The sequence below is a fragment of the Acromyrmex echinatior genome, chromosome 3 (assembly GCF_024713525.1).
Source record: "Acromyrmex echinatior isolate Ae372 chromosome 3, ASM2471352v2, whole genome shotgun sequence".
Classification (NCBI taxonomy): Eukaryota; Metazoa; Arthropoda; class Insecta; order Hymenoptera; family Formicidae; genus Acromyrmex; species Acromyrmex echinatior.
In genome coordinates this window covers 17,135,124-17,158,836 of record NC_141854.1, presented here as the reverse complement: position 1 = coordinate 17,158,836, position 23,713 = coordinate 17,135,124, and the positions used below count along the sequence as shown (strand labels likewise).

The window sequence follows — 23,713 nt, the reverse complement described above, 5'->3', positions numbered from 1 at the left end:
TAAAAATTCTTACGATGAATCATTAGCATATCAATTGATCTGACACGAGCTGCACGTGTGCTCTTTCCCCGTAAAAGTCTCTAATGACCGAATGTGCAATGTGAGCGAAGGAAGAATGACGTGTACATGTTTATCATCGCTGTACTGGCCTATTTAAAACTATATATTTCTTGCATACTTCATACATTTTACGCTGGTATATAATATATCTTATTGCATGTATATGGAGAGAGATGTAATATGTAAATATTTTCTCGCGTAATTTTTTGACATTTTAAAAAACCTGTCACGTAAAACAACATTATAAAATTAATAACTATATATTTTAACTCTTCATTTGGAATCTGAGTCTTTCAGCGAAATTTTAAATTCGTGAGCTCCAAAATAAAACAAAACAAAGTTCGATTCCCCTCCTAAAGTTTCTTGTTAAAAAACTGTTTGGTAATGTAATAAGAAAGATGTTGAAAAATAATTTTTTTTCCTGAATTTTTTTACATTTTTTGAAAGCCTAGAACAGTAAAAAAAATTTGAGCTAAACGGAGGGAATATAAGTGTGATTGCAGACGGAGGTTAACGAAATAAAATAATTATGTTACTAATTATTTTATTATATTAACTATTAACTGTTTCGAATTATTAATTTTTATTATTTATTTTTGCATATAATAAACAAATTAAGTAAATTAGAATATTACAAATTAGAATGTTTAATAATAAAAAAAGATGAATAAATAATTATTCATATATTAAAAAATGAAGAGCAACATTTAAACAGAAAGAATAATTTAACTAATTAAGCAAGGTTAAATCAATTATTTTACTATTTAATGAAAATTGTTGACGATTTCAGTATTTTAACATAGAAACTGTATAATCAAAGAAAAAATTATCTTTAGATATAAACTTTTTCGATTATGATGTAATAGAATATTTAACTGTCACGCATATCATAAATTAATCGAAAGATCGATTGTGCATATGTGCGCAGAAAAAAAACTTAATCGCATCGTTGTATATTAATAAATAAACTGCAACACGCTCCAACTTACGTAGGCATTAATAATTAAATCGCTAAATTTAACGGAAAGATATTGCACACCGTTGTTTCTCAAATGATTTGAAATTCCACAGTAATTATAATGATGCGATTAATCCCTATTTAAACGAGCGCAGCTCTTAATTGTCAGTTAAAACGAGCTGAACGTTTAAATTTGATAGAATAACAAATTTGTTGTGTCAGAGATGTGCGATAAAACTAATCGAAGTACAGCATCAATATTATGCGAATCAGATTGTAATATATATCATGTTAATTCGTTTGCACATCTATTTGCATTAAATCAGTCGATGATTTGTTTTTCAGTCCTTTCTTCATAATTTTCTTTTATTAATCATACATTATGATCTTTCATATATTCATATTGTTAATCAGATAGTTAAACAATAATAATTAAATTTTTTCTTATTCAGAATTGTTACAAAGATTTATATTGCAGTGTACTTTTATTTTCTCACAATTAGGTTTTCTTATCGCAAAGATAAGAATGCTTATGTGATTTCTTCGATAAGAAGAGATCTTTTGATACTTCAGAAAGTTTTGATAATATAAAAAAGAAGAGACAGATTATAGTTCAATATTCCAACTTTAAAGTAGTATTCTTAACATTTTATCATTATAATTGGTGATTTATATATTATTTATTTAATTATAAATACAATAAAATTAGTAACAATCATGAATATTAAAGAGAAAAATATTACAGAAAAAAAACATATTTTTAGCAAATTGTGTCAGTGTTAATTTGTCGTGTTAATTTCTTTTACATAACATTTGTAACTAAATTTCCTAATATATTCATCTTGTGTTAAATAAACACAAAAATTTGAATGAGCCGTTTGGGATACATCAAATGTATTTTTTATATAAATTTTTTAATTATATTCTTGGAAATATTGTATTTAAACATCTTCTTACACAAAGCCTTGCAATTTGCGCGCATCGAAAGCTTATCGTAAAATCAATGGCTGATAATGCAGCCACGTCAACACCGCGGATAATTAAATAAAGCGAGCACTCAAGATGACGAACGCATTTGCAGAATTATGGAGGATGTGATGGCCATGAACGGCGTGAAGGAGGTGAACGGTGACACAGACAGGCTCTATTACGAATTGGATGGCGAGGGCGACGCCGACAGCTCGACAACTCCGAGCCATAATGTGGATCACCATCGCGATCGTGAGTACCATCGATTATTATTTTATGATGTAACTAGTTCTAATCTATTAGTCGTGCGAAAAGCGACCCGTTACAATATGCAATCATAACTACGAGACAAGATAATGAGAATAACGATTTTAAAGTCAAAGTTGTCAAGGTGTTATATCCTTTGACAGACGTTTATTGAGTCAAAGTTATTCTTCAGCTTTTTGAAGTGTAACTTAATTTAGAAAATATAGTATTAGTCTTTGACGAGTATTCGTTCGTTGCACTTCAAGGCACTCTTTAATCTCTTACTCATATTATAAAGAACGAAATTACTTTTTGAAAGTATTCATCCGTTGAAAATATAAGCTATATTTCTTAATTTTTTGAATAGTGATGAGCCTAAAGTCACAAGGACAAAATCATTATCAAATTTTTTGCAATCTTTTTCTCGGCGAAGGTAAAATTAGAAGCTGTATTTTCCGTGACTTTGCGCTTCATGGCCGATCACCTTCTGCAATTATACTACGAAACGAGCGCGAAATGTATATCGTGGAATTAGATGATGCATTATAGTAGTCAGAAGTCGCTCATAGCTACAACGTTTTATTTGGCCTCACGAAAGGCGAAGTTAATTAAAGTTCGCGAGAGGGATGGAGATCGATATGAATTATATTTCGCTGCAGTCGCGAAAGGAAGACAAATGTCTCGGAGATTTTTATATAATCATCAGAACTGGCTGATTCTCGTGATGCTAGGTACGGAAATGTTAGTTTTAAAAATAATAAATAAATAATCGAGATAGCCAAGAAAAAATTTGTAACTAAGATATGAACAAATATCTAAAAATTTTTCATTGGTCAATACAAGATGAATTAAAATAATTTTCCGATGTTTCAATGTTGTATTCATCTCGTCATATCGCAATATCATTCGTATCAATTTTTCAAACATGCGAATTATTAAATTTACCCGGTTTATCAAATTGAGATTTTAATTCCAATTATTGCTTTAACTTTTGTCAACTATTTGAGTGAATTAATTATTCGCGTAATGAGGATCGCATTTAATTTGTTTTTTCGAATTGTCTGTATCGTGGAGTTTTAAATGCATTTTCATTGACACAAAATCCTGCGTTCCGATGAACGCGAGTGAAAATTTCAGAAATTGGCAGGCAGCCTAAGACCTTGCCTCTACAGACGGCCGATAGTATTTTGGCCATCGTCACAATGGTGCCGACGGTTCTCGTCAGTGCGAGGCGAGACTTTCGGAACGTGAATAGAGAGCAAGAGTTAGCTTCTTAGAAGTAAACTACAATTCGGTCACGGTAGTTTCGCGACGTCCCTTGTTGAGTCGCGTTATGCACAATCGTAAGTCCCGAGATAAAGTGGTGATTACGTGGAAATTTTGCAAGTTTCTGAAAAAACAGCTCCTTGCAGTAATCACACGGCAAATTCAAAGGTCGACGTTAATGGTGAATTCTGAAAGTGACGTACGTGAAATTTGAAAAATTCCGCGAAAACAGCTTATTGCACAACCGAGTCGAATTTCGTCGATAATTGGCTGACGAAGATACGCTCCGTGAAATCTTGTACATTTTCCAATTCCGATCTAATTCGATTCATTAGGTTGGGTGAATCATAATTAACTTTTTACTCAAGTTCTTATTTTTTTCTAATGTATCTCAATTCAAGATAGATGACTTTAATAACTTTAAAAGATTAAAAAAATCAATTATTACATTGGAAAAAAAGTTTTGTTTCATTAATTGAAATTTTGATATAGATTTATCCAAAAAGATACAAATTAGACACTTATAATTGAATCTTATTAAGTATTCAAATTGAAACAACCAGAAATCTAATTGTGTAAATCAAAATTTTGATTTATATGATCAGAATTTGTTTTATTTGTACTTCTTGTTGGTACAATCAGAACATTTTTCTCAGTGTCGCTAAAATAATATACGAAAAAGAAGGAAAAAAGATTAATTATATTTAGAGAAATAAATTACGATTTAATTTAATAATTTTTTAACGAATTATCTTAATCATATAGCATTATATAGCATTAAGATAATATTAACATTTAATTGCTAAATTTTTTATTAAATTAAATTTTTATTATTATAATATATTTTAAAATCGAACTTTCAGTTCAACTATTTTCCAAACAAATATTTATACTTACCGTTTGTTCGACGATGCCATCAGGTAAACTAACACTCTTATCGCTTTCGCATTCGTAATCCAGTCGGGAAATATGATCAGAGTTCGCGATCATGTTTGTCGCGTCTGAATTTATATTACACGTTTAAAATTGTTTCGGCATTCTTCATTATTTTTCGTTCGCTTTTGTGACCTCGTACGTGGTGCTGGCACGGTTGATAAGCACATTATTTAGTGCGATGTCTTCGAGCTAAAAGCGCGACGACGACACGCTATTAAAAGTCATTTTGCTAGTATCGAGCTCGATATATCTATCGTCGTATCTCTTGCGAACGATTACAGTATTTCTTGAGAGTTTCTGCGATATCGCAAAAAATTCATTCGCCGCATCCTCTAGTATCTCTCAAGAATCTTTTATTATCAGGAGAAACGAGTTAATAAATTTTCTGTCGAAGTAAGGGATCTTCGGTAGTGCGATTTACGCTGCAACGAGGATCGCGTGACTTGGGGTGACCTGAGAAAAATGTCAATCAGGGGTGTGACCACTTCGGAGAGTGAAACGTTCCTTGGTTCCTTGCGGCTGTCGAATTTTCTGATCGATCTGGATGAATTTTATGAAGGTAAAAGCGAGCGCGAACGACTCGTGTATCTATCGGATTGTGCTGTAGCGATTCTTATAACCGCTTGATATCGGGAACGATTTAATTGGCAAAACGCATTTATGTCGACGTCACTTTATTGTGAAATTGTTTTAGATAACGGTATTCTTGCATCGTGGGAGCATTATTCCACGTGAATAACATATGTAAATAACAATGATGACGAATCTTTGTGTTTGTAGTGTCATCAGTGTCTCTTGTTAATAACACAACTAACTGAGCCACTTTGTCCATATACTCTTAATTGCGAAATGTGTTTATTGTCAGATTATTGTGACTATAAGTTGCAGAAAATCGCAATTTTTTGCGTCTTTTTTAAGTCTTTCCGGAATTTTCTTAACTATGAGTCATTACTATTATCTTTCTGAAGCGTAGATGTCTAAAGCTCTTCATTAAAACAGAAAATTATACACGTTATCATCAGTACAAGTCGGAGATGTTATTTTAATAATTAAAGGAAATGTTGCTTCATTATTGTTTAGGCGAATTGTTATTTCGATCGAATTAATAAAACTGCAAATTATAATTTTAACCTGCATATAAATATATATGCAAGTTAGTGTCTAACTTGGAGATACTATATTATTTTAATGATTGAAGAAAACATTGCTCTAGCATTGTTTGGGTTATTCTTGTTCTGCTTGAATTATCACGCTAGGACTTTTTATACCGATAATATAACGCATTCGAATGATGTAATACTCAAGAATTTCAAGTAATTCTTATATATTTATGGTTAAGGTCAAGGCACAAGTCGATGTTTATCCATTACGCAATTATAATGTACTCGTTTCCAATATTGTGAAATAGTTAAACTGATTAATTTCAGAGAATGCTATTTTGAAATTTTTATATTTTTAAATTCTGTGAACAAAGAGTATAAATTTAATTAAACAAGTTTTAATTATTTTTATATATTGTATTTTGACATACTGAAGTTTTTTTTTCAATTTTATTAGAATAAGCTTGCATTTGGAAGTTTTACTTTCGACACAGTGATAGCGGAAATGAAAAATATTCCAATTACAAAACTTTTTACGCAAGCATCTCGACATAAATTTTTATGACACTGCTTATAAATGCAATTTTATATTACGTATATAAATAAGAATTAAAAATGAAAAATATTCCAATTACAAGACTTTTAGAAGAATTATAATTTTACTACTTTTTATGCAAGCATCTCGACATAAACTTTCATAATATTGCTTACAAGTTGCAATTCTATATTACGTAGAAATCATTAAGAAAATATTATCGACAAGATAGCGTTGAGGAAATTAAATACAATCGAGAATGATTGAAGATACAGTTACGATATTAGCCGTAAAAATTATAACCTTATCTAAATCTTGATTCAAATTCTTTGATTCTGAAATCACTACAGTATATTCTGCATCTTTTGCGAACCTAAGTGTTTACACACCTAAGTGTTTACATGAGTATCGAAAATATTGACGCGGATTTATTTTCGTCTCACAGCGCGGTATTTTTGTCACGAGGACCAGGTCCTACAGGCCAGACGAGAACGAAAAGTTGTCGACGTTCTCGATTGAGAAAAGATTGGGACGTGCTATGCGGAGATCCACGGTAACCGTGCCAAGGAGGTGCGGTATTGATCTCTTCCGCGGCTACGTCTACGCTATGCCACTCGTCTTGGCGCGTGCTAGTCGCACCGCCGGCCGCCAGAAATTGAATCACGCAAATTCACGCGATTGCTGTAAATAGACATAACTGTAGCGTTCGATCTTGTTCTTCCGATGCTTCAAGGAAATTTCCGCAGCTTAGAGCCGGTTACATCATTATCGCCGATAATAGCTAGTTGAATATTCATGAAAGCCACAGTCATTGGAAAAAGAGAGAAAGAGATTCGCTTCTGTTGAGATATAATTAAATTTTTCTTGTTATCAAAATTATCTTTGCTAGTTTGGTATTAAATACACTGTCTTTTTTTGCAATATTATGTTTTGTGTCGCTGAAAGTTTTACAAATATTATCAGAGAACTTTATTTTAATAGAATTTTGAGACTCAAGAATTTTTTGAAATTAGAGAAAAATTAATTGCAAAAATATTTAAAATTACAAGTATATTTAAATTTAAAAAAATGGGTACAAAAAATAGAAATTTTTTTATAAAGAAAAATCGATTTTTTATCGTTTATTGAAACATTCATAGCTGTAAAGAAACATACGTATTCAAAGATATTTTTTTATAAAAATTGTTATTACTGTGTATTCTATTTTCTTTATTCTGGTTACATGCGCATAAACATTTATTCTCTTATAAATTTATGATTCATTTAATACGACATTAGTTTCAATTTTAATGTCGCGAAATCATTCGTGATGAATCTTCCAATGAAGCTTATCTATAAATAGTTCATCATGCTTATCTATAAATAGGTCATCATGTGTAACGCAGATATTTATTATAGAATCGACTGAACATAATTTCGTGACAAGATTATCCGATAAACATTATCATGCGATAGCAAATCTGTTTTAATGGAATAATAAATTCTACTATCTACTTAATTCGCTTTTAACGTTGTGAGTTCGTTTTATTTATTTTATATAATCTATTATGTTATCTCGTAATTATCTTGCATCTATGAGATATCTATGAGAAAATACTCAAATAGAACAACAAGTTATGATAACGTCAAAATGACATTAAAATGAATCGGAAACGATTGAAAAATGACTTTTTATGATTATTTTGGAATCATTTTGACATCATTTTGATATTATAATAACTTGTTGTTCTGCTTGAGTACCTACGAGATAACATAATATATTATATCTGTGGTATCTATATATCTATGGTATATATATATATAATATATATATACATATATATATATATATGTATATGTACATTAAAAAAATGTTTTAAGTAACTTTGTTTTATGAGATTTACAAAGTAGGTTTAAAATAATAAAAAAAAATTTTTTTTTTTAATCTGATCGCGAGCTGTTTAATCTGAACTTATTTATTTATATAACTGATCTTCCTGGAGATAAAACGGCACATTCGATATAAACGTAAGATTTAACATTAAACATAAGACCATTGATTATTTATCTGATATAAGATAGGCGAATAATAACTTATTAAAAATTTGTGCAGTTTGTCTTGATTTTAATTTGCATAGAGAATATGATTTTAAATTACCTGCATTTTTTGAAGGTCTTCTGCGCCAAAAGCGACCCTTATTTCATTCAAAATATACAGCTGACTCAAGACTTCATTCTGGATGGTAAATGTCAAGGTTAAAAGATCTCAGCAGAGAAATCTTAATGTTTGAAAATGATTACCGAAAGAAGCACTACAAAAATAAATATAAATAAAAATAAGCATAAATATGAGTAATATTGTACATAAATATAAATGAACATGAATATTAAGTGTAATCATCTTTGTTTAACGCACGCGATGTCGAGGTAAATTAGGTGACACGTTTTTTTTTAAATTAAATTTTTGAATAAATGTGTTAAACTGCCTCTTAGAGACCTTAAGATTAGCCTCTCTGAAATTAAATTGATTAATTCCATTTTTTATCAATTTCTTTATTTTAACGCCAGATTAATTTGTAATATGATCATGTCTTTTTATTAATTTGTTCTACTTTAATTTGATGAAGTTGATCAATTTGGTTTTAAGCAGAGGTCCAAATACATTTGCGTAAGGATATTTAATTCCAGGAATGTAACGTTTTCATGATTCGTGGTACGGATTGCATGATGCCGTGACACCGATTGGAGGAAATTCCTTGCACGGATCGCGACAGTAAACACTAATTAGTTCAGCTGCCGCGTTTGATGCACGCGAAAACCGTTCGGCACGACACAAGAATGGCGCCGTAATTAAATTAGTAAGAGTGCATCACACGCTAAAATAATTCATGAGTTTGTCAGTTGTTAAAAAAAAAATAATATGCATCACGATATGTACTATGATGAAAAATAATTAATATTTATTTGTCGAGAAAAAATTGTGCTCACTTTTCATCATAACTTTTACATTTAATAATTAATTTAACAATTAATAATTCATTTTATACATTTTGAAATATCTACATGTCAGATTTTATTTGGACAGTACGAAGATTTACTGTTGATACAACCATTTCATGTAATATAAATTGACATAAATATTGATTGTACTATTAATAAATATTGCCACTCTGTCGTTTTTAAATAATTTATTCACGATGACGAATCCCAGAAAGTTATCGCAGTTTCTCTGATTCTTTCATTTTCAAGCGTTTCTCATTTTCAAAACTTTCTAGTTTTCCTTGTGGAATAACTTGTGCAATAATTCAATATCTGCTTTTTGAAATGTATACATATTTATTTATAAGAAATTTCTGATGGAAAGTTAACGTTGACTACATATTTTTGTAAGATTTAAAAAAATATCTAAGATTTATTCTTTTTATTGATTAATTCTTCTTTACGAGGCATAAATTAAAATGTTAAATTGCCTATAACACCGCCTATAACAGTGTTAGATTTATGTCTTAAGTGAGTATCGAATACAAAACAAGAGGAAGAGATAAATATGCAACATTCGAGGCGTGACAAGAAAACATATATCTTATATCTTATATTTATTAAAGCTCTGCTCTAGAGTTACAAAGGTGATGTTTTTTGAACGGTCACGCATTATTTACGCTGTACAATTGTCAACAATAGATGGCCTTTTAAACGTACGTCTCTTGAGCTGTTTTATCGCTCGTGTGTAATCTATGCTTCGGAACACCCACGCAGATACGCATGTATAATACATAATGATCGTGTGTGTCGCACCGTGAGATGTGGGTCACCACAAGAATGAGCATATGTACACATCATGAGAGTGTAGTGTCCGCGAATGTATTATTATTGAAAATACCAACGTGCGTATTTAACACACGTTTCGCTCGCTGTGCGTTGCAAGGTATTTGTGCCAAGTTTCTCTAGTATCTACGAGCGTGTGCAAGTCGTGAATAAGTCGGATATTAATACATTGATAATATGGACAAGTGGCATGAATCCAGTTCCAAAACTCTCGCCGAGTTTTATGGCCTTACGTCGTTACGTGCCTATAATTTTAATCAAATTACCTTAGATTTTATTAGTTTTAATTTTAAACACTTAAAAATCTTAAGTATCACCCAAAATATTTCTCAAAAAGATTTTTTCATAGATATTTTTTGAATAAATCCTAACGGATTTATCTCTCGAGTTTTGTCCGAGTACTATATTTTCTTTGATGTGTTAAAATGTGCACATGGAAAAATATACGTATGTATCAAGAGACACAATACTATCTCGGATATCAAGTGCAGTTATATGTTTCTTTTATATAAATATGTTTATGTGAAACTACAAGTATATATGTGATGTTATGTGACTTTCGAGACTGGGGGGCTTTAAATATTACTTACCTTTTTCAAGTATTTCAAAAATTCAGACATCTGCAAATTCATAAAATCACTACAAACAATGAATTTATTTAAAATATATTCTGAATTCTCTAGTAAGTTTATAATATTGTAATCAAGATTATTAAATTAAAACAAATTTGATTTGCTTATTCTAAAGTCGCTTCTTTGGTAAAATTTTATAAATTCTTCAAAGGAAAATAAATTCTTGTTTTGAATATATAATAATAAGTTTTTCTCTGAAATTTATGATAAATATATTTTAAGATATTACCAAGAAATTCTTTATCTAAAAATAACTATTACTTGAAAGAAAAAAGATAACTAATCACTAATTTCTTAACAGTAGAATAAAAAAAACAATTTTGGAAATAAGATAAGCAAACCATTTCTGATAAAAATATTCTTCAAAGAAAAATAAACTTTTGTTTTGAGTACATGAATTTTTCTAAAATTTGTGATAAGTATGTTTTAAAAATACAAGTAAATTCTTTATTAAAGATAATTGAAAAGAAAATGTAAACTGAGTAATTATTTTTCTTAACAGTAAAAGCAAAAAAGCAACATTAGATATAGGATAAAGAAACATTTTTAACATAAAAAGAACATTAAAAAGAACGTATTTTTAATTAAATTGTATAAATGAATTATTAAGTATTGATTACAGAGAGAGAAACTGATTACGCCAATCAATTTTACGGAAAAAGTGACAAAAAAACATTACAACTTTTTCCAATTGTTTTTTACTTTAAATTATTTTAAATAATTTATAATATATAATCACATTTTTGCAAAAAGTTATTTGTTTTTTCTGTTATTTTTCTTATTGAATCGATTCGGAGTAATCAGTTTTCTTTTATAGTCAATATGAGTCAATATTGAATAATTCATTTATAATAATTAGTCGCAAAATTGATTTTTTTATTATGTTTTTAATATCAGAAATGTTTTTTATGCTCCGATTCTATGTTCAACTATTTTTTTTTTAACATAAACGCTGCCAGGTTGTAATAGGATTCAAACTTTATATCGGGTATATATATATATATATATATAAAAATTCACATTGAATTTCAGTACTAAAGATCCAGCTTGATCGACTTCCATTTCCTATTTACTGTGTACTCATGTTACGGTCTTAAAAGCTTCTTTGTCTGCTATGTTTTACATTGTTCTGTATTTATATACAAGTGCATAGTCTTATTAAATAATTATAGCCTTCATAATGAATTAATTTGTATTGCGTGCACGAGTTTCGCACGCGTGTGCAGCGTACACACGCGGATTCCGCAATGCGGTTCCACCGCCAAGATACTACCATCAAGTATTCCCTCCCTTCTCACCCTGGCATAGTCAGTGCATTCGACACTCACAGACCAGTTGATATGGTCAGTGCCCCCCGACGCGTCGTCGACTAAACACACGCAGTAAAGTTTCTTTCTCTTTCGAGGGAGAGAGTAAGAGCTCTCGAGAGCGAACTCGCATCTCGTCGATCTCGCGTTGCGCTCCGTTTTCCCGTGGAGCGAAGTTGTTATAAACTTCTCCGTGATAGATAAAACGGACATCGTACAAATCGGGTAATCCCTCGGGGATCTCACAAGTTTGTGTGTTATTCAGAGAAATGTTAAATTTGCGTTGCATCGATCGTGCGATTTGTCTGATTATTGGCATTACAATCTGGGGCTTGCAATTAAAACAAATCGTTATACTTTTGAGAGTGCATATTTATTATTGTAGTCGACGTTGGAATTCGGAATGTTTGAAACATTCTTTGTTTTTTGAGTAATCTTAAGTAATCTTGACTAATCTTTAATAATAGCAAGTTAGGAATGTTACGAGATAGTAAAAGGAAGTTTGAATTTTTTCGTTTACTGAAAAAACACTAAATTGTAACAAATATTTGTGTGAATAGTTCTATTTACTAAATGTAAACGTATATTTATTTGATATAAAATTATTAATTTTGTATCTATATTTTATTGAGTAAATATTTATTTATTGAATAAATGTTTGTTTAGTTAGTATTATTCAAAGAAATATGTACTAATATTTAGTAAATTTTTTTCATTGTATGTTATTTTGATAAAAATAATTTGATTTGTGATAAAAATAAAATAAAATATTATATATCAAACGAAATATCTTTACTACTCGAACGCCAACTATACAAGCTGATGAAAGAGACGAGACCAATTAGAGAATGAAATACTCGAAGCTGTTTTCAAATAGAATCTTAAAAAAACATAAGAAATTATCATTTATTGCAAAATTTATATAGCCATATAGCATCTATAAAATAAATCTTCCTTTTAGAATTTTAATTTATAGCCAAGAAATTTTAAAATGTGACACGATCGATAGTCTCTTTCGACAATTCTGAGATAAAAGAATTGTAACTATAAGAAATAATGCAATGTTTGTGTTTTATTATGTGATAGCCCGTATATCACAGAGCAAGAAGACCCCAGTTGACCAAAGTTAGCATTAATCGATGTCGATGCAACACGCTCCTCAAATGTGTCGATCACAAAAGTCGCTCGCCAAGTAAACATCTCACATTACAACAGGAACGTTTTATTTACGCGATAATAAATACGCGGCCCTTCGCTTTTTCTGCGTTGATAAGATGTATCACTGGTCCAACTAATTATCATTTGCGTCAGAACGGTACTCTTATTATCAATACGGCTGTAAATAAACAGCGTAGATTGACACACTTGACTTGCTCGCTGAGACGAGCAACAAGCTTATGACATCCCGTGCGAGATTTAATTTGAATATCGTTTTTTTTCTCGGAGCTTCAATACCGCGAGTATCGACTTTGATAACGCAAAGCGAATAGGGTATAAAAGAATTACAGAGATATTTATAGACATTAATACTGACGGTATGTATCGGATAATTCTTATATTATTCTCGAACACTCGGATATATTATTGTAGCATCTGCGGTTATTTAAAGTCACAGATAAGTCGGCGTCGCGATTCGTGATATCTGGCGAATAGAAATATAATTTTACATGACATTTATCCTTGCTTTATAAGTCACTCGAATCACTTACACAGATGGTCATGACATTTTTTTTTTATACAGATATTGAGATAAATTTAATAACTGTGAATTGAAGTGCCAGACTTTATATTTATTTTGCTTTAAAATAAAATACTCTAACCACTCGAATCGCAACGTTCCTGGAATATACTTGACCGAAAACGTAAATTGTTTTTTCGATCTGAATTCGTTGATAAATTAAAATATATTTTTCTCTACAGACATGATCTGGAAATAACGTTTTCTTAATTAGCAAAAACGGCAATGCGTTTATCTCGTACATGCGGTTTAAATGAAATTCTGCATGCAGACGATACGTGAAAAAATCCGAGATATGAAAATAAATCCATATGACGGTTTATATATCCAAGAACAATTGCATTTTATCAAAGGGATTCTGCGTCACGCGATAATTTCCATTCTTCGTGAAATCGTATCTCATACTTAGACAAGTGGACTTGTTATGCGCGTGAATCACCACGTTGAAAACGATGAAAAAATGTGGTGGTTTTTGAGTACCGACCTTACGGAAAAGCTGAGAATATTTCTTTGGGTCAACTATTTATAGTGTAAGCCAACGTTTTCATCTCCGTCATCGTTGATGCTCGGACGAAAGGCTTGTTGACATTGTGCCGCAAATTTTTGCTGCCGACAGTTTGTTATTGATTTACATTGGAATGTTTGTACCTGTTATTTTGTCTTGTAAATCTATTTTTGAGACAGTTATAAATCTTTTTTTAGAACAAAGATTTTTAGGCATAAATTACGATTGTTAAACTATGAATAACCGTAGTTTCTACTTGTGTATAAAACGTATAAATATTATTGTTAAATCTAATAATATTACTATTAAAATCAATAATGTAACATGTTTAATATCAAAATTAGTGCGATTTTTGCGAAAGAATAAATTTAAAAATTGCTAGAAAAGATGAAAAACAGGATAACAGCACACCACGTATTTGGAACGCAAAAAGAAGTACAGTTAACTTGTTGTCTACTGTATGATTCACCTATATAGTTTATAAGAATACGTTCGTGTCAATTTCATGCAAATTAGACGCAGAGAAACAGGCGTGTACACGCGTAATCTAATTATCCTCGACGCAACCCTAATCCATGTTCTCTGACGTAGGTGTAGTAGTGTTTATTATGCGTGGATCGTTGGGAAGTCTGTAACATTTGTTACAAATTCTTCGTAATAGTTGTCTTGTCTGTTTTTGTAAAACCTACAGATTGCAGTTGCCCTCGCGGCGAACATAGCGGCGTCGAAGACGAGAACAATCGTTGGTTTGATGAACGAAAACAACAGTACTCGTCATGGTGCATTCTATTAATAACTCGGCACCGCGGCTCTTTGTAAATTTGTCGAGGGTCGCGGCGAGCTCATTGATTCATTGATCATATCGTGGGAGAATGATATGTCTCCCGCGGAAGTGCCATCGTTGTTAAACTAGTGACCCTCTTTAGAAGAGTATCGAAATAATATTCAATTAAAATTAACCAGCATCAATCGTGCAACTGATTGAAAAAAATTATTTATGGCAATTTATGACACAATTTGACAAAAAATTACTTTTTTCTCTGAAATGTCATCAAAGATCTTTTCATGTTGAACACGATTGACAGAATTTAGCATTCAATGGCTGGATCCATGAGGGAGGACCCTCATGACCCTCCCCCTTTTTCAAAAAATATTAATGTCAAATGTTATATACTTTTTAAATATTTATGAAATGCTTAATCAAAATTTTGATTCTAAAAATATTTTTTAATTTAAGGAGTCATATAAAAGTATAAAAAATGTAGATCCCATTATATTATAGTTTTAAAAAATATATTAGTTTTGAAAAGTTTTTTTTTCAAATTGCAGAAAGAAAATTAAAATGATTTTCTTTTCGGAAGCAAATATAGCAGATCATACGGACACATAAATTTTTCCAACGACAAAATAAACTGCAGTGAAATAAGCAAAAAAAAATGACATTTTTTACCATATTCAATATTTTTACGGCAAAACAAAAACTCGTTTTTATATAAAATTCAGAATTTAAAAATACACATACAAAATTTAAAAGTTTTAAATAAATTTAGTTCATGATTATACGATTTATTCTTATCATCAAGTTATGGTTGTATAAATTTCAGACTTTCTATATAATTATTCAAACAGTCATAACTAATGATAATAAATCATACAATGAACTAAAATTTATTCGAAAACTTTTGAATTATATTTTTATATATCCTAGACTTTATTATTTAGAAATAAGTTTTGCCGCAAAAAATGTTGAAAATGATGAAAACATACCATTTTTGCTCTTTTCATCCAAATTTATTTAAAATTCTGACGTTCTACACAAATTCTGTTAACGGTATCGTGTTCAGCATGAAAAAATTTCCGGGATATGTACTTTGGCACTTGAGAGAAAATTTGATGATGAATTGTGTATAATTCTTCACCAACAATTATTAACTATTCATATTTCGAAATCAATCGCTAGTTGCTTGTTTTATTTAAATTCAGCGAACAGTTACTAATTACGGCCGTAACTTGCTAATTGCATTTATAACTAGTTGGCAGGCATTACTTTATATTTGTAGATGTTCGGTAATGAATTTTTTAAAATTATAACATAAAAACGTGTATTTTCGGTTAATCTATTTATCGGATTAGATTAAATTATTTTAAGTTTCTTATGTAATTAATTATTAATTAATAAACATTAATTATCTTAAGTTTCTTATATATCTATGTTTAATATCTTGCGAGTTAGAGATCGATCATTTTGAGCTTTTCGTATGACGGTATATAAACACGAATATATCGTAAAACTGGAAAATGATTGCAGGAACGTTAACAGTTCATATTGATGAAAACGATTGATATTTTCGAAATGGGAAATGAGAACGAAATTCTTGCCATGTACAAGCATAATTCTGTTACCGAGTGGTTGCAGAAAACAGGACAAGCCATGGACTATGTAAATAATGGTAAATCGATAATTATAAATTTCAATCTTCCTCCAATTTTTATCGCAATTTATTTTATGTTCATTATCTTTAAACGAGAAAACATTTAAAGATAAATAATATAAAATACATATAAATTTTGTAATGTTTATGTATCACAAATTTTTATGTTTGTATGAATTATTATAGTATAGTATATAAGATGTTTAGGAAATCATCAAATTCTATCACGTTTTGATATCACTTATAATAATACGTGCTTTAAATTCTCTAACTAAGACATGTATGCTTTCCGCGTATATTGTTTTTTAATTAACATCGTGGCACATTTATATTTGTACGTAAACTTTGAAATGCACATAAAGGAGCAAATGATAAAAAGCAATAAAATATGTAGAAGTAATAATGTTAACATAACAAAATAAAATAATATAAAATTTCGTACATTTAACTAAAAATAAAAATTTGTTATTGATTTAATTCAGAATTTTGTATTACCGTAGAGAAGATATTTTCAATATATTGTAATAGGTTTTTTTTCTAGGTAAACAAACTAAGCAGATCATTCTTTATTAGCGAATCTCATTTAAACAAAATTATTTTATTTCTGATGCAGGTAGCGAAAGCCCAGTTTTTGGCATCGAGGGTGGTAGTAGCGCTGCAGGCGCCAGCAATAACTTGAGACTTGCATCTCACGAGCTGCCAAATGAGATTTCAGCTCCCTATGAAGTACCTCAATTCCCGATCGAACAGATCGAGAAGAAGCTTCTGATCCAACGACAATTGACTGTCAAGTGAGTATTTATTCCGATTGCATGCATTTTTATAGCATTTTTTGGTTTACTTACACAATTCAAATTGGTTCAAGTAAAAACTTACGAAATTATACTTATAACCTTATACATATGTACAATATTTTAGTTTCTTAAATTTTACATTTTAATTTGTAATATAATTCTGATTTAAATATATTTTAATTGAAATATATCCTCGCAAAAATTGATTCCAGTTGTATCAATTATATAATACGAATAAAAAAAAATTATTATTAAATTTATTAAACGCGAAAGAGTTGTTGTATTTATCAAATAAAATTTAAAAAATGTCACTCATCATCAAAACAAGAAGCCACCATAATCTAAAGACCAGAGCTGTTTCTTCAACAAGTTTTATATTGAACAAAGTTGGAAGTTTTTTTGAAAAGCATTGATGAAAAATTTCTCTCTGATGAAAAGAAAAGTATTTTAATATATTTTTCTTTTTATTTAGAGGGAAATTTTGCAATGACTTTTTCAAAAAATTTCCAACTTTATTTAATATAAAATTTATCGAAAAAATGACAGATATATTTTATATTTTATGTTCTAGTACGTCAACCCCTAATGTGTAAAGTTTATATATTACATCTTGAATAGAAGGGTTGATTTCAACTAATTTAAATGATTTTATTTTAGATGATCAGTAAGTTTAGATAATTATTTCTCTCCGAAAAAATTATAATTTCAAGGGATACGATGATACTGATAAGCAGGCGGCTATAAAACTGAGATCGCGATATATTTACGACTGTGCGAAAGGCACTAAAGTATTATCGCTATATCGAAGGGTATAAAGTACTTGGCTGTATATACGAGGTAATACGTACGCGATCGAGTATCTAGTAAAACCAAGCCACAGCTAGATTATACTATACAGGGTGTCTGCAACGCAAATTTAAGTCTTAGACATTTTAAATTAAAATTTGCTGAACATCGCTAGAAATATAAATCGAAATTATTTTTAGAATAGCAACGACATTTGGAAAAACCTTTTTCAAAAGATAAGACGTTTGAAAAAATATCGTGTTTCTTGTATCTTAAACGATATAAACGTTCTGTTTTCGAAATCACGCTGTATGTCTAAACGAGATTACGTCGGGTAGATAATCATCATAATCCGTTAGAAAGTTTTTTACAGAAATTAAGGAACGTAGATAGAAGATTGCTTATTTTTTGTATAGTATTATGTATAGTATTTTTTGTATAGTTTTTTGTATAGTATTTTGTATACTATTATGGAATCATCGTATTAATCGTGAGATGCGAGATCGATTTTTAACGTGAAGATATCTCTGCCAAGAAATATTCTGAATTAGCTTTCTTCTCTGTTGAAGGAATATTAAATGCTCTTTACTAATTCTTACCTAAGCTTTAGGCGGGAATTTATTTAAAAGATAAAGGAGGAAAATGATTTCTAAATTCACTGGTCAGAAAATCTGAAAAATTCGAGGAATATTTTGCGTAATAAATATATTCGTAAATATTTTATGGTTGTAAATAGTTAATATGAGTATGGCAGCTATATTTGTAGTCATAGGCCGGTATTTATAGGCGGTTTTTATATTTAAGACCGTCTTAAGTGAAGTCTTAAATGTCATGAATTATTACAGTACAGTATTCATAGTTAAAATCTTATATTTAGGATCGTCTTAAATAATAATGTTTCAAGATGCTAATACAGATTTCTCATTGGTTCAGACAGTCTTAAATATAAGAATCGATTATGAATACTGCCTATAGAGCCGTAATTAGAAATCTTAAAGAGTTACTTAAGACCATTTTGAAATAAGAACAAACCAGAAACCATTTTGTCGATAATTGGACGTTGATGCAACACTTAGGGATAGCTGTTACACTTCCTGTGTTATCGCATAATAATGAGAAAATGTTTTATATACGATGTTTTATGTATACTAATGGAATTGCCAACTCGGCAATGTTCGTCAGGTTTGCGTTCGCGCGAACCAGTTCGGAATTATTATCGTCGTTAGATATTTTACCGGTACCGTGATGTATTATGTAGATCCAAGCGAAGGATATAAACGAATAGATAGAGACTGGTAGGTCACGCCGCCCACGTCTTAACTGGAACGGTCGAGGCAGACATTTTGCGAATTTTACGCGAGAAATGTCGCATTGCTATTCAGTGAGACAGTTCTGCGTTCCTTCGAATTCCTACGTCTTTTGAATTGCTTTCTACATTTTCGAAAAATTTTTTTTTTAATAATACCCAACTGTTTTATATTATATCTATACTATACACATACATACACACACACATATATATATATATATATATATATATATATATATATAGAGGATTTGTGTTATATCCTTAGAGATACTTATTACTGAGAATTACTATGAAAATTATAACAATGAAATGTTGATATTATTTTAGTTTTGGCGCAATATTGAATTAAATCACACTGGCTGGATTTCTAATTTTGTAATATTGTTATAATTGTTATGTTAAATACATATATATTGAGAATTGTTAATATTCTTTACAGAAATTGGATACTGGAAAACAGTAATTAAGTACTTATTAGGAATATAAAAAGCACTAATAATTAGTGCTGTTCATACTCTAAAAAATAATTAATTCATACCTTATAATATTAAATTTCTGTAAGGGTATAGAGAATTCTAAATTTAGACGCATATTTATATGTGAACACTGGTGCCTTACCGATTTTGTATTCATACGTTTTGTATCTGTCGATATAATATATACGATAGTTTGATTGAGTGTATAATTAAGTTCGAAATACAATATTTGAGTATTACATTAAAATTTTAATTTAATTAATTAAACAGCACTATTGGTAAAGTTTATTTATGGACTAAAATTTAATTATTTACAAAAAAAGGGGGAACTATGCAACATTTATATATTATTTATATTATTTTTAATCAATCTCTTTCTCTCGATTTGCTTTATTTAAAGTCAATTGTTACAACTACTTGCTTAAAAAACAATTTTTAAGATACTCTCAGATATTATTATTATTTTCTCGCATTCAATTGTGTGTATTCAAGAGCGACTTTACTCACTTCAAATTTAATTTTTTTTATCTTACATTTTTATATTTTTTCGCTTTGACATTTCGATTTATTTTGTAATCTGGTTTTATGCGCCTTATTCTTTTTTTTTTTATTTTATTTTAACTGTGTATTTATTTTTGCCAAAGTGCTTGAGGGGATTTTCCCAGAGCGTTCAATAAATGGTGAGCTCTCTCTTTCTTTTTCGACTGGTCATTTCAAATTACAATATTAATCATTTAAAAGCCATATGAAGGACGAGCAGTGAAACATATTTAACTGAATACACATTATTATTTACAAATATGCCACATGATTGCAAATGTATTTACATTGATATACTTACAGCGATACTAAGTATTGAGAAAAGAGGAGCGTATTCGTGTGTTATTTAGATCGACTACGCAATCTTTGTTTACCAATTACACATGAAAACTGCGGATTACCTTGAGACGGCCGTTGATCACCGATAAAATCGTCGTCGTCGTCGACGTGAACAGAATTCTCGTTGCTGCAGCCAATAAAGCTGCGATCAATAATTCAACGCGGGACGTATGCTTGTTTGGCCTCGAGATACTTAATGTAACACGATAGTTCAATTCGAAATGTATGTCATCGTTAATGCTTATTTAAAAATAAAATTATCCCAGTAGACAATCAAAGGGTATGGCGAAAAAGATTGATTCGCGAGCTGTGAAAAGAACTAATAAGTTCTTAGCTCATCGACAGATGAGACGCGCTTTTGTGTATTTGTCAAACAGACCTTGTTGCGACCCTGTATAACGATCTCTGCTTCAAAAATTTATTGTAATTGATTTTCGTCACGAAACAAAGGCAATAAGCTTATTCAAGATAGTTTCATCTCATTCACATTTCTATCTGTTGTCCCTAACTAGAAGTACTCACGATATACTTCAATGATATTGAAGCGAAAAGCAATGTATATTTTGCGACGGCGATGTATGATCTTTAGAGAGAAATAACGCAAAAGATAAAATACTGGAGAGTACCTAAGTAGTAATTAAATAAACGATAATAAATATGCGTGCGTATTTATTATCGTTTATTTAATTTATCACGCTATACTCTCTAAATTCTTTGGAGTAGAATCTCACTCTAAAGAATGAAAATTAGGCCAGTCTTGAAAAAGATTGGTTCAGTTTTTACGCCCAGTTTTCACAAATGTAAGATTAACTTTAATCTCGGTTCAACTTACTCCTTATCTTTTTCCAATTTTAGAAAAAGATGAGAAGCGTAAGGTTAACTTCAATCTCAGTATCAACTTACTCCTCATCGTTTTTCCAATCTAAAATTAGAAAAGGATGAAGAGTAAATTGAACCGAAACTTAAATTTAAGATTTTACATATATAGAACCTAACCGGGCTTTAGAGTGAGATTTCATTCTTCAGAGAGAGACAATCCACTCTAAAAGTTTTAGAGAGTACGATTTTAATGCATTGCCGCATTGAGCATGCACAAAGGATACAATGTGCAATGTAGGGAAGTTACGTCATGTAAACGGAAACCATGTATCGGCCGTTTTTACATGCAATTGGAGACCACTGTGAAACGCGGTGGGTCCGCGGCTCGATCCGAGCGCGGGGGTGGGTCGAAGGGGTTGCCCGCGATCAGCCGCCCTCCACGGCCACCCGTTCAGTGCTCGTGCGACCGTCGTTGATGCCGGACGTACACCCGGCGGGGTACGTGACTTCCGGCACGGTTACATGCGCGTGAAGGAGGTTTTAGGTAACGTTCGCACGAGGCTCGTGTGCCGCGCGCCGTGTTCCGTATCGAAAACCGGTATTAATAACCGGTGATCTGCAAGATACGAGAAATGGACCTCACGCTAAACCGTCGTCGTTATGATTATAGAGATTATTTCAAATCACCGGGATCCGATGAAACTGTAATCGAGTTCGATCACGGTATGCAGTGTTTAATATTCCAGCGTAGCCACACGATCTCCATGGAGAATTAGCGTCCTGCGACGGAAGATCCGCGAAGATGATCTAATTATTAATTTTATCATTTTTTAAATACAAAAGATATCAAACATAATTCAAACATAATTCGACAATTATGATTGTCGATAATTGCATTGATCGCTCTGTAGGTTTATTTTTATAAAAACAAACATTTGCTTGATACAAGTATAATGGACTCTATTCAGATCATATTAAACCGCTCTCTACTTTGATTTGGGAATCACATATTTTGATTTATCGATCCTCTCGACGCGCGATGTAATTACATTACTGGAGCTTGAAAGCGTCCGTACTGCAACGCAACGGCACCAACATGCATTCGATCCACGTAATTGGTATAGCGTGAGAGATGTAGCGAGCTAAGAAATCTCGCGTTTAAAACGTGATATAATCAGACTGTAGCAACACTAATCCTTACGCGAACGACACTGTGGACGAGATCGTTCGATGCTGGCGAGTGAGTTAATTGAAGAGAGGGACGCTTCTTGCTTGCGCTTAAACACCGCGTCAACAGCATTGATGACGCAGAAACGCGCAATACGCGATTTGAGGATCTTCCAAGAATTTGGTTCAAATTTATGATCTTTTCTTAATCCGTGAGATTTGTTAATCCAACTGATTTCCGCTTACTTGCATGTTGCCCTTATAATTCATGCGATACGAATTTGAATTTCGTAGAGAACTGAAACATTGAATGATTATCAAGGATTACAAAAAGAGATTCAGGAAAAAGGAAATTTAAAGAATCTTGGAGAATACGAATACATTTTTTTTAAGATATTTATTCGAATGCATCGTGAATTGATAACATTTTGGCATTTTTGTCACTCAAATAGAATATAACAAATATCAATGTGAGTACAATATCATGCGTCTACGTAATTCTCATCGTGTGGGTATTAATATTAACGCCTACACACGGCGTGTGAATTTAATACAATGGATTTTATATCAACTGATATTTTTAGAGTGTTTCTATAAACTTTTTAACTGTGGTGCTTAGCGAGATTTATTGCGTGGGGGGGAGATACAAAGGTGTGATAAATTGCGTTTACCGCAGCATCGTATAGCACACTGCTATTACATCGCGAAATTTTGTTACACCTTTCGCCGCATCTCACAACCATCTGTCAACTGAAATTAAACAAAATATGAAATAGCAAAATACTGATGAAAAATATAAGTGGAAAAAAAGAATACATGTACATAAATATTGTAAACGTTAATGGTTGAAAAATAATATTTATAGAAATATACAAGATCCTTTTACCTGCTTCTCCACGCATGAATTAATTTCATTTACATATTGAAAAAATTTTATATTACTTTTCGTTTTTATTTTCATTTAATTTTATTTAATTTTATATAATTTTATTTAA

The 23,713-nt window shown here is 30.8% G+C and overlaps 1 protein-coding gene across 12 annotated transcripts in view; it reads left to right on the top strand.

Moving 5' to 3' along the window:
* The window catches only part of AMPdeam (AMP deaminase), a 33,720-nt gene that overhangs the window by 1,760 nt on the left and 8,247 nt on the right, over positions 1 to 23,713 (top strand). For 4 of the 12 annotated variants that reach the window (XM_011063629.2, XM_011063612.2, XM_011063686.2 and 1 more), the window contains exons 2-3: positions 2,100 to 2,239; positions 17,102 to 17,279. In XM_011063629.2, coding sequence (XP_011061931.2) covers positions 2,104 to 2,239; positions 17,102 to 17,279 — 314 coding nt within the window. In that variant the 5' untranslated portion in view covers positions 2,100 to 2,103. Of the gene's footprint in view, positions 1 to 2,098; positions 2,240 to 4,829; positions 4,995 to 11,841; positions 12,062 to 13,331; positions 13,349 to 16,364; positions 16,507 to 17,101; positions 17,280 to 21,869; positions 22,792 to 23,713 lie in introns of those variants that run through there. The other 8 variants (XM_087404577.1, XM_011063657.2, XM_011063644.2 and 5 more) reach the window with 8 other exon arrangements.